General features: G+C 37.5%; 1 protein-coding gene across 3 annotated transcripts in view; it reads right to left on the bottom strand.

Moving 5' to 3' along the window:
- The window catches only part of LVRN (laeverin), a 78,031-nt gene that overhangs the window by 23,592 nt on the left and 41,564 nt on the right, over positions 1-12,875 (bottom strand). For all 3 annotated transcript variants that reach the window (XM_008507190.2, XM_070569516.1, XM_070569517.1), the window contains exons 5-10: positions 10,531-10,685; positions 8,686-8,799; positions 2,916-3,059; positions 2,317-2,382; positions 2,162-2,227; positions 1,575-1,747 (exon numbers count right to left, since the gene is read on the bottom strand). In XM_008507190.2, coding sequence (XP_008505412.2) covers positions 1,575-1,747; positions 2,162-2,227; positions 2,317-2,382; positions 2,916-3,059; positions 8,686-8,799; positions 10,531-10,685 — 718 coding nt within the window. The remainder of the gene's footprint in view (positions 1-1,574; positions 1,748-2,161; positions 2,228-2,316; positions 2,383-2,915; positions 3,060-8,685; positions 8,800-10,530; positions 10,686-12,875) is intronic.

Here is a 12,875-nt window from a genome sequence, read left to right on the forward strand (position 1 = left end):
AATATAAACTCTGAGCCAATATTCAATGAGGTGATAAAACAACCGGACTCAAATCCTTTGGTCTCTCCCTCTGGAAGTGCAGGACTTGCTCTTAGGATTATTCACTGTCATTTTTACAAGCCAGCTTTGCTTTGGCTACTTGTTTACTCTCTCTTCTTATGTCTTACAGATTTACTTCCTCTTATAACTTAAAGCAGCTCTTAAGACTATCTTGTATCTGAAGCTTTAAAGACCTATTCATATTAATTCATATTCATATTCATATTCATATTAAATTTTAGCCAGCTAAGCTTAGTCCAGGGTCATTCCAATGCGGCAGACAGATCCAAACCCATCTGTGGCAAGAGAGGGGAAGAGGAATTTAAGAAGAAAAAGCCTCAAACATTTCATAACGCTTTTCCACCTCAAGTTTTCTCCCCATCTGAAAAGTGTTCAGCGCAAATCATCCAGATTATTCACATTTTCCCACGTTGGTGGATGTGACCCAGATGAAGTAGCTGACCACAGGGAGGGCTTCGTCATCTGAAGAGACACACTATTTGGAGTCTCAGCAATAGCTCCAGTCTTGCTCAAATGTCTGCTCCAATCTTGCTCACGGGTCTAGTTTTTGCTCTGTGTTTATCTGATAGCTAAGGCACACTTCTCAAAAGTCACAGAATGTCATAGTGACAAGAAACATCCAGGTCTCCTGTTCCTCTCCCCGGGGGTTTTAAAGAAAGAGTAGGAGGACCAGAAGATTTTGGTGGTGGTATTTGAAAATTAATTCCTCATTTGTGCTGATACTACAATGAGATGTGAGGATTGAAAACAGCTGAAAATTATTTAACAAGTTAAGAAAGAGAAGAGAAGAGGAGAAAGAGATGCATGCTAAACCACTTTATACTCATTATTTCCTTTCATTTTTACAACAATCCCCTGGGACACATGTTATTACATTTACTTCATAGATAAGGCAACTGAAACTCAGAGGTTTAAATAAGGCTTTCCTAAGGTTTGAATTTTGGTGAAGTTAGTATTTAAACCCAGGTCTAACAGAATCTCAAGGCTCTAATTCTAATATAAGTATGGCTACAAATACACACATATGTTCATGTGCAGACACGCACAGAACTATTCCCCAAGGATGCAGTTACCATTCAGTTCTGTTTCTAAGGAAGAGAAGACAACCTTGCAACAGGATCACCTTTTCTCTAAACTGACATGAGGCCATCCATGGCTCAATCCGATTGCTTCTCACCCAGAATCCTGAGTAATTCATTACCTCTGTCTGAAGGACAAAAAGGAATACATAACACCCAAAGCTTTGGTTGCTAGTGCTACCCTAAATCCCAGGGGAGGGGCATTGCCTTGACTTCACAAATGCAGGTCTCTGGCCTTGCTCAGGACATCAGGGGCTCTACCTCATCCCGGCACCCCAGTAACAGCCAGCCTGCAGCACTAAGTCATCATCCCGGAGTCACTCTGCAGAAAGGTGTGTAGCCAGCAGGGGTTATGCTCCTCGTCCACAGGCTGGTTTCCATTTGATCAGAGCTCAGTCTCAAGGAAGGTGAACACAGAGGAGCAAATCTACCTACTTGTGGGTTAGAAGAGTCTGATTTTTAACCTTTCCAAGATAAAATGGCTCCTGTTTCATGACGCCAGTAGATACATTTAAGGTGATAACTGGAAAACCACTCTGGTGCGTCCAACTGTCCATTATGCTTTTCACTGTTGCTGGCAAAAGAATTTTACCCTGGTCATCTATGGCCTGTTTAAAAAAATCATCACAAAAGCAGTTATTTATCATCAAAATCTTTCAAGGTAGCAATCTCCTAAAAAAACCCACATAGCTATTCTATTCCTCATTTATATAGCAACTTCCAGTGGGTGATATTCTAGGCCAAATTCAGAACTCTGTTCAACTCTCCATATGAATGGTTCCTTAGCTCATTCATTCATTCACTGAACACATATTTATGGATCTAACACGTGCAGGCTCTGTTCTGGGCACTGGGAATACTGTGGTGAAGACTAAAGAAACAACCTCTGACCTAAGGGAGTTTCACAAACAAGGCAAAATTGCTTTCCTGTGGCATCGCCATACATGCCTGGCCTCCTGATTTTGTTGTACTATATCACACAAAACAACTCAGGAAAATGCGTCAGGAAGTTGGACAATTACCATTTGAAAATGCCTCCATAGATCATCTTGCTCAGCATTTGAGAAAGAAAATATCTTCAAATAGGACTGAAAAATAGAAAAGTTAAGGTTAAAATAAATAACATGCCAAAGCAATTTATGTTTACTGTCCTCCAGTAACGATTTTGTAAACTCACCTTAAGTGCGCTGATAAACAGACTCTCACTCAGGAAACTAGAAAGCATGCGGGCCATAGACGCTCCCTAAGACATAAAAAGCTGTCCATTATTTGAACAAAATTCGATATGTAAATACTGACATAGTCCATTTTGCTATGCAATATTTTGGGCTGTGCTCCTGATTGTATTATGCACTTTAGTCGAATGTTGGTGTTATCCCAAAGTATGCTAATAAAATAGTAGACTGTCACTAATCAGTAGATAAAAGGTGAGCCAATGTCCTACATATAGAGAGTTCAGAGTACACAAATTTTTTTAAATTGAATTACACGGCAAGAAAAATTTCCACCAAACAGACGTGTTTGCCTTCAAAGTAGCAAGCTGTCTAAGGCTATTTATAATGGTGGATAGTACTGAGCACCCAATATGGGCTTGACTAATATTTATTAGATAAAAATCAATTTAATCACATTTTCTGAAATCCATCTACTGAAAAAAATTAAAGTTATCTGTATCAAAAGTTGTACAGTAGCATATGAGTCTATGACCCTTACAATCCATTTTATGCAACTTTCTTCAAGAGTGCAGAATAAAAGGAAAGATCTAAGTGATTTTACCTTGTTGTAAGTAAATAAGTCAAAAATCTCATTTATTTCACCCGTTTCTGTGAAATTTTCCGCCTTCATGGATACAGCTCTAAATACCAGGGCGTGATCTTCTTTGAGGACACCATATAAAATGTTAGTAAAAAAGACCTCATTCTAAAAGGAAAAGATTGAGCCACCATTAACTGCTGAGGTGTCACAGAAACACAAAATTCAATGTTCCTAAAATAACTTTCAATAACTGACACTGAAGAGGGGAAAAACAGTAATTGAGAAGGGCTCTGTGAGCTGCAATATGCCACATAAGTCAAGATTCCTTGAATAACAAAAGTCTAGGATACTTTCCTTCCCATTTGGTATCCTTTTTAACTCAATTTTTAAAAAATCAATTACAAAAGTTAATGTGGTTTCCAAGAGAGCTATTTACATTTCCCCTAAGGAGGTCCCTGACCACCCAGACAGGGCCCTCCAAGAAATAGCATCTCAAGACAGTTTTAATCTTCTAGAATTTCATTAGTAACCCTTTAAAATTGATCAATGTCTCTTATATGGGCATGTATGAAGCAAAAGCATGCCAGATTTACAAATTCACAAGGATGCTGATAAAATAATTTGTAACTGGAAATAAATCCACAGACTGGATACTACAGTTTATAGTTCATGCATTAAGAGAAGGCAATTGATTATATTTTGATGAGAAGTACAGGACTCTCCAAAAGACCGTCTCTCTCAGACACACAACAAGGGCCGTTTCTTTCTGAAGAAATGCTGGAAGGAAAACCAAAGGATAGCCAAGAGGTGTGTGGGATGGGAGTCAAAGAAAGGGCAGGGGAGAAGCTTCAGGGACAGCTCATTCATACCCTGCAGAGTTGCGCGAGCCCCTGATAATCCACATGAAGCCTCAACTCCCTAGTGATTCTCTCTGGGGTCCCCAAGTGACTCTCTCAACCCTCAACAGTGTCAGGTAAACTTTCAAATTCTCCCCAGTTTCCATTTGCCAATGTTCCAATCAACATTCTCCTATGAGCACATTATGTTTAGATTTATTATTGCCATTGATTAGGCTACTATCAAACTCTGCTCTTCCAAAAATGAGAAAGTCTGTCATCTAGAGCAATGCATGTTAAACTTTAATGTGAATAAGGATTGCCTGGTGATTTTGTCAAACTCATATTCTAATTCATTTGGTCTGGGTTAGGGCTTGTATTCCTAATAAACTGCCACATGATGCTGATGTTGCTAGTTCAAGAATCACAATTTGAGTAGCAAGGATTTAGAGGAGACATTTGCATAAGTCTGATCTTCTTAAGTATGGCCTTTACTAGTTTAATACTCAAGAGTTCTTGGTAGTGTCTCACTTTTGACCCATGTGTCATATAAGCACCATGAAGAAAATAGAGAAAATACCCCCTACAATAATGACCATTAGAATGTTAGTACAGTTCTTTCCAATCTTTTTTCCTATGTATTTATTTATTTCTCACAGTTGTAAAAACTTTTTATCCTGTGGAGGGGATAGAATTTGCCACCCCAAAATGTGTCTCTTTGGCTTGATTATTTTTAAGAACAAAAGACTCAAAAAAAAAAGAACAAAAAATCTTTGACCTTCCACCTAACCGTTTCAAAGAATTTAAAATAGAAGGCCTGTCTCAGGAAGGAGCTATCATCACAGATGACTCTAGGTGTGGTAGCCAGAAAGGCACTTAGCAAGGCCATGGCCCAGCAAACATTTGTTTACCAAACACTTGCTTTTCCATCTCCACGTGAATGGCCTTCCTCTTCTTTGAAGTCTCAAACCACTACCCCCCAACACCCTCCCTTGTCTTTAGCTACAGATGGTATTTAAGGTGGCGATTTCAGCCATTTTGGTGAACTACTCAGTTTTCCTGAGTTTCTTCCATGTATACATGTTATTAAATTTGTTTGATTTTCTCCTGTTATTCCGTCTCATGTCAATTTAATTCTTAGGTCAGCCAGAAGAATCTAGAGGGTAGAGGAAGAGTTCTTCCTCCTCTACACCTGCTCATTTACTAATTATAGCATTCACTTAAAAATTTTGCTATCTCATCTTCTTAACTATTCTTAATAATGGCTGTTGCATTATAAATGAAACACATATAAATTGGAAGGAAATAAACAAAAACTTAATAGTGATTACACAAGATGGCCAAATCAAAGATGATCTTCTTCTTTTCAAAGTACAGCAGATGTAACTTTTGCAAAAGTAAAACATTAACATAAATAAATGCATAGCTGCATAATACCCCATCAGGTTGGTGGACCATAATTGACTTTATCATTTCCCTATTAGTTAGGCATTTAAGTTGCTTCCAGTTATTTGCTATTATAAACAATGTTTTAATGAACATTTTTGTACACATAGCCTTTTCCATATTTTGTGGGGTTTTTGCCCCTAGAATGGATTGTCTGTCTCTCTTCTACCTGCCTGGAATAAGATTTTACATAACCTTCTCGGTATCATCGAATCACACAAGGTAATTGTGATGAACGAGGCAAACACTTCTTCCTCAACATCCGTGAGGTCTTTCTACTCTGGGCCTCACATAAGGTGATGCTTGTCCCAGGCTGTTGCTGTTCTGCCAGAGAGAAACACAACTTAAAGTGATGTTAGCTTTTCTAAAATAACTTATCTAGTCACTGCATTTAGTGATTGGATAAAGAGAGACTGTGCACTCACCATCCCTTTCTTCCTGCAAGCTGTGAGATCTCCCAGAGAACAAGACTGATTTCTGTTAAATCGATTATTATCCTAAGAAATACAACTGTATTTATTATAATAAATTTGTGTGGAATGTCACTGTGGTTAAAAGCACAGGCTTTGGACTCAAGTCGCCTGAGTCTGAATCCTACCTGAAGCCTCTTAGGGGTTGTGTGACTCATAAAAGGCAACGAACTTTATCTCTCTGAAACTCAGTTTCACCATCTGAAAATGGGGGAAGGAACACTGTCTTCACTGGATTATTATCAGGACTAAATTAATTTACATAAAATTCTTAGCACAGTGCCTGGCAAATAGGACATGCTCCATAAGGGCTAACCACGACTGTGATTACCTCTTTCTCTCCCACCCCACTTTCCCTCCCAGCGCTCTCACTCCTTACTCCTCCTCTTGCTCCTCCTCCTTCTTCTTCTGAGGGTTGAATCAGATAATGTCTATAATACTCTATAAGCACACAGCGAGTGCTTAGTAAATGGTAGTTGTCACAATGATATCTAGTGGATACTCCATAATCTGTTGAATGACTGCACGAAACTTATTTTACAGATGAGGAACTAAAGCTCAGAGGTGTGCAACTGCTTGCCTCCACTTAAAATGATCATAAAAACAGAACAAGATCTGACTGGCTGCAAGGTCCATATGTGCCCTTCCCTTCCCCCAACTCTGCTGCTTCCCTGGACCAGGCAGAAGAAGAGAGATAGAGAAGAGTCAGTGAGTGGCAATGTCAGAGCTGGAGCTTCAGAGAACAAAAAACCAATTGGTCCTTAATATTCTGAATTCTTGACCATGACCCATTCATTTCATGTTTTAATGACTTTCAGCTGAAAATTAGACCAAGAAATAGAAAAAATAGAATTGTGTTTCTGCATATGGTTCTTTGATTCCCTAGTTCAAAGGAAGCCAAAGTTCTTGATCTCTCAAAGATCAATGAAACAGGTCTCAAGCTTTTAAAACAGAAAGCTTGGGGCACTTTTTCTCAGGTGCCAGGATCCGATACTCTTCTGGCAAGGGTTATATTCACTTAGCTCTGCAAGTGATTGAGAAATGTAGACACAGAAAAGAGTGAGTAAGAAACCAATGATAAAAAGAAATAACTAAATGGTACAAAAAAGGGCTAATCTTACCGTTTTAGTTTCAAAAATACCAATAATACGTTTTCACCAAGTTTTCCCAGATGTGATAATATCTTAGCCATTTTAGTTGCACTGAGAGGTAATTGATTAACGTTAACAATATATTCTATTCAATTAAGAACATAGAGGGGACTCTAATTGTTTTATGCGAATGGAAATTTTTCCTAATGGACTCTAAGCACAAAGTTAATTTGGGATACAACCAAATGCATTCAAAATCAGTTATAGAAGACACCAACCATGTGTAGATTCTATTTCATAAAAAAGAGGTATAAACAATTCTGTAAGTACAGAGTATATGGAAAGGACTTTTGAAGACAACTAAGATTTACTGTATGTATATAAAGTTTATATATATGAAAAGAGTCATATAATGAACACACACACACTCCCGATTAGCTCCTTGAGAATAATTACATTGCCAGGTGTTTTCTCTGTAGAGCACAGTGGTTAAAGGCATGGGCTTTGCAGACAGAAAAACCTGGAATTGAATCTCATCTCTGATGTTTAATAACTGAGAGACCTTAAAAAACTTAATGCTTCTATGCCTCAGTTTCTCAACTATAAAATGGAAAAAATAACAACTATGCTCATATGATTGTTTCGAGGATTGAGTACGATGATGTATGTATAGAACTCATACCACCTGGCACTTAAGACCTAAATATTCAGTGAATGGTAAATTGTTGTTACCAATACAGTATTACTTTTGTTATCGTCATCGTGATCCTCATCATCAGACTAGACCCAGACAACGTGGTTATAATCACAGTTCTGACTCCATCAAGCAAATGACCTTGGGAAAGTCACTTAACCTGTCAATACTTCATTCCCATGATCTATATAACAATGTCCAATCCAGGGGAGGAAGAGCAGAGGCACTGCAGAGCGGCTGGACGGCAGGGTGATGGGCGTTTGATAGGATGTCTGCAAAGGGTAGGGAGGGCGGCATGAAACTGGGGCATTAAAAGGCTGCTACATGAGTGCTTCCCAGAAACTGATTTCATAAACAGATGGAAAAACATTTTTTTTTAAAGTTTCTGTGGGGCCAAGACAAATATCATCTCTCTCCTATCACCATCCTTTCATAAAAGAAGGGAAATTTTACTACTGATATAATAGAAGGAACATAATCTTAGAATCGCCTTCAAAGTGAATAAATTTGGCCTGTAAGGAATATCTGGCTAGTGGAAATCAGCATTTCAAATATCAATACTCTCTTTGAACGGGTGGGTGTAGGGAGAAGAGGAGGCGGCCAAGAATCGAGCCCTAGAAACACTTGGGAGGGGAGACGAGGCAGGAGCCAGCAAACAGCACCAGGCAGAGCAGTCCGGAGCAAGAGAGGTGATGGGAGATAGGAACTTCAGAGGGGAGAACATAATATCAGCTATAATATGCATATAATATCAGCTCTATTTTATAAAATATAATATACAATACTTATATAATATAGCATACTACTTATCATTAAAGTGATAGACTACTGATTTTAACTGCTTTAAAATTTAGTTTAGATAGGAATAAGTTAAAATAATCTAAAATCTAACAATAGGGAAAGATAATATACACATACCTTATAAGGTGATATAATAAAACATTAGGTTCTTAAAAAATCTTAAAAATCTTGTTTTCAAAAATCATTTAATGATTTATGGAAATGCTTTTGATATAATATGAAGTAGAAAAGATGTTACATATTTCTGCGTAAGTCCCACTTTTATGAATATTTACAATAAGTAAAACCATGGAAAAAGAAAACACTTCAAAAGATAACACTGATCATCTCTGGGATTACAGATAATTTAATATTCCATGCATTTTTTTCTGTATTATATATTTTCAACAATGAATATGCATTACTTTTATAATTAGGAGAAAAAATTATAAATAAATTTAACAGAATACTTACTCTTGGGAATTTAGGATTGAAGTGGTTAATTATTTCAAACTCAAAATAAGATGCAAAACCCTCATTGAGCCAGAGGTTGTTCCACCAAGCCATGGTAACCATGTTTCCAAACCACTTTTGGAGATTGGAAAAAAAAGAGCTCCCTTAAATTTAAGTAATATTTACTGTAATTGCATGTTAAATAAATGTGAGGTGAAAGACATCATTAAACTTTATTTGCCATCAATAATAAAACTTGAAAAGAAGATGCCAAAAAGCATGTTGCTGTTTTAACATGAAGAGATATCAGTGATGCATTTCTCTGAAGTAATTACTTCCCAGCCAATGATTGAGAGTAATTTTTGTTTTAAAACTGCGATGTTCAAAAATAAGGTAAGCTAAAGCAGCATTTCTTAAACTGTCCACTTTGCCCAAAAGTTATGTTAAATTAAAAAAGCAGAAGTCTTGAATGTTCGTTTAACACCTACTAATTACAGCATCTTATACACTAAACAGACTACGTCAGGATTTCGCTGGACGAAGTTATGATGTTTTAAGAACATGATTTGATGTGCATTATGCACAAATCACTCAAATAATCATATGTTCTGCTAAGTGGTCCAGCTATAATTATTTTCTATTTGAGCTTAACAGAGAGAAAGTGTCAAACGGATGATGAATTGAATCAGGAAAGAAAAACACAATAATTTCCAAAACTAACAAATCCACATCCTGGTATTTAACCAAATTCTTATAACAACTGTGCTGTACTAACAGCGCTTATATTCCAAATGACATGTTACTTAGGCTCTAACAAAAAATGACACTTTGGGTGACTGCTCAAAACTTGTGAAAGTGTGTGTTGACTGTGTAATAGGGTGTTATTCAATCCCAGTAAATCACTCTTTCCCAAAACTTCTTACGGACCCACACAAGAAGAAGATCACTTCACAGTTTGGAGATTTCTTTCTTGACAAACTTGTATTAATGGAGTGGAGGTCAAAATACAGATGTGAGAATCTCCATCAAATCAAAAAACTTAACTTCTGAAGTCACAACATGAAAGCATACAGATCTAATGAACTGAATTCTTCTTTATAGCGCCTTTTGGGATGCAGCTCAAGGATTAATTACTGCTCATCTCACTGACACTAATATTGCCTACATCCTTTTAACCTCTCTCCAAAAAGAACAAAAAAAAATCCAAGTTTATCACAATCTTGACGAAGTGTGGATATCTTTCAGTGACATTTTACAATATCCCTTATCTTTTTTTTCTTTTGGAGATTGGTCCTGGGCTAACAACTGTTGCCAATCTTTTTCTTCTTCTTCTTCTTCTACCCAAAGTCCCCCAGTACATAGCTGTATCTTCTAGTGGTAGGTCCTTCTAGTTCTGCTATGTGGGATGCTGCCCCAGCATGGCCTGATGCAAGGTGCTAGGTTCACACCCAGGATGGGAACTGGTGAAACCCTGGGCTGCCGAAGCAGGAGCATGTGAACTTAACCACTCGGCCATATGTCAACCCCACAATATCCCTTATCTTAAGATGGAATGAAAACAAATCATCAAAGCTCTGCTTGGCTTACGTTTTCTTAAGAGGACTTTGTGGAGAAAAGTTAATCTTTGGATGTAAATACCTGACCCTCGAATGGACTGCAAGTTCTCATCACTATGATCCAAACCCAATAGCTCAAATCCACCGAGGATTTGATTACATACATCCTTCCTTGTTTTTACTCACTGTCCCACTTTTTGAATAATTTTTAAAAATTTGGTATACCGCAGCATTTTTTGTTTTTGCTATTTTTGGTAGAGCAGCTGGAGAATATCTCCATGTAAATAAGAGAAAACATTTTACCACATGCCTGATGTCCGATCTCATGGGAGACAATGGAGGAGATGACAGTCTTCTTTTCTGTTAGCTGATCCTCTGGTTGCAGCAACAATAATGACTCATCGAACATCAGTAGTCCCCAATTTTCCATTGCACGTTTGTCAAAAGTAGGCAAGGCAATTATATCTAAGTGGATTTAAATGGAGGGAAAAATGAAATCATCTCTTCTGAAAAATTTGAGATTTCCAGATATAAATTTCTCAAAATGAAATCATAAAATTACTGAAAGAAAATGCAAGTGACTGTTAATAGCCTGAAGGGAGAGAAGGCTTTAAAGACTGGTATCAAAGACAGAAGCCAGAAAATAAATTATTTTGACTATATAAAAATCAAATACTTTTGATAAAAGACGTATATACAAAATATACGAAGAACTCTTAAAACTCAACAATAAGAAAATAAACAACTCTACAAAATTGGCAAAAGATCTAAATAGGTAATTCACTAAAGAAGGCATACAAATGGCAAATAAGCATATGATATGAAAAGATGCTCAATATCATATGTCATTAGGAAATTGCAAATTAAAACAATAAGATACCACTCCACATCCAAAATTCAAAACACAACACCAAATGCTGGAAACGATGTGGAACAACAGGAACTCTCATTCACTGCTGGTGGGAATGCAAAATCGTATAGCCACTTTGGAAGAGACTGTGGCAGTTTCTTATAAAGTTAAACACAGGTTGACCATATAGTCTAGCAGCTGAGCTCTTAGGTATTTACTCAAATGAATTGAAAACTTATGTCCACACAAAAGCCTGCAGACAAATGTTTATAGCATCTTTATTTATAATTGCCACAAATGGGAAGCAATCAAGATGTCCTTCAATTGGTGAATGGATAAACAAGTCATGGTATATCCATACAATAGAGTATTACTCAGTGATAAGAAGAAATGAGCTATCAAGCTATGAAAGGCCATGGAGAAACCTTAAATGTATATTACTAAGTGAAAGAAGCCAGTCTAGAAAAGCTACACACAGTATGATTCCAACTATATATCATTATGGAAAAGGCAAAACTACAGAGATAATAAAAAGATAAGTGGTTTTCAGGGACTTGGGAGAAAGCAGGAGAATGAATAGGTGGAGCACAGGGGACTTTTATGGGAGTGAAACTATTCTGTGTGATACGGAAATGTTGGATACATGTATTATACATTTGTCAAAACTCATAAAACTGTACCATACAAACAGTGAACCCTAATGTAAACTTTGGACTTCAGTTAGTAATAATGTATCAATATTGGTTCATTAATTGTAACAAATGTACCATACTAATGCAAGATGTTAACAATAGCAGAAACTGGAGGGAGGGGAGGAGTGGGGGTAGGGAGAGAAGGTATATGGGAATGCTACACTTTCTGCCAATTTTTCTGTAAAGCTAAAACTGCTCTAAAAAATAAAGTCTATTTAAAATTAAATATTTTAGTTCATCAAAAGACATCACAAACAACTTTGAAAGGCAAAGCACAAACTGGGAAAAATATTTGCAGCATCTATCGCAACTAGACAATACTTTTTCAGTATTTAAAGAACTCTGGCAAATCAAAAAGAAAAAACAAAAATGTGAGAAATTCACTAAATAATTCAAACAGTCAAAACGCATTTAAAATGTTCAACTTCAGGGAATGCTGGGAAGATGGTGGCATAGGACTCTGAACTCACCTCCTCCCATGAACACAACAAATCTACAACTACCTGTGGAACAATTATCTCTGAGAGAGAACTGGAAACTGGATAAAAAGAGCCCCGACAACAGGGAACAACACTGACAGAGGTAGAAGAGGCAGAAACATCGTCTGCTGAGGGAAAAACCACATTCAAGCCATGGCGCTTCATAGCCAGGAACAATCTTAAGATGCTAAACTTTTCCTGCAGAAGCAGAGGATCTGAGAGGGAGAGCTATGCCTTTGAATTCAGCACGACCAAGATGAGTGCCTTAATACCTGGCTTTGCTGGCTATTAAAACCAATGGGGAATGCTCCCAGAAAAGCTACTGAACAAAAGAGAAAGAAAAGTCTGCTCTTAAGCAAAGGGCCCCAACACAGATTCGCCCGTTCTGGAAATCAACACAAAATCACCAGAAAGAAAGGCACATAGTCCTTTGGTAGAAGAGACTAATCTGATAAGCTCTGAGTACATCTCAGAGAGGTAGAAGGTGGCTGGGCTCACCTCCCCAGGGAGGAGACACTGGCAACAGCCATTATTCTGACCTAGTACATGAGTGCTGACACAGATGCTGGCAGACACCATTGGATTTCTTCCTCTGGCCTGTTAGCCCAGAGTTTTTCCCTGCCCACCAATTTAA

Source organism: Equus przewalskii, chromosome 13 (genome assembly GCF_037783145.1).
Source record: "Equus przewalskii isolate Varuska chromosome 13, EquPr2, whole genome shotgun sequence".
In the NCBI taxonomy this organism is placed as follows: domain Eukaryota; kingdom Metazoa; phylum Chordata; class Mammalia; order Perissodactyla; family Equidae; genus Equus; species Equus przewalskii.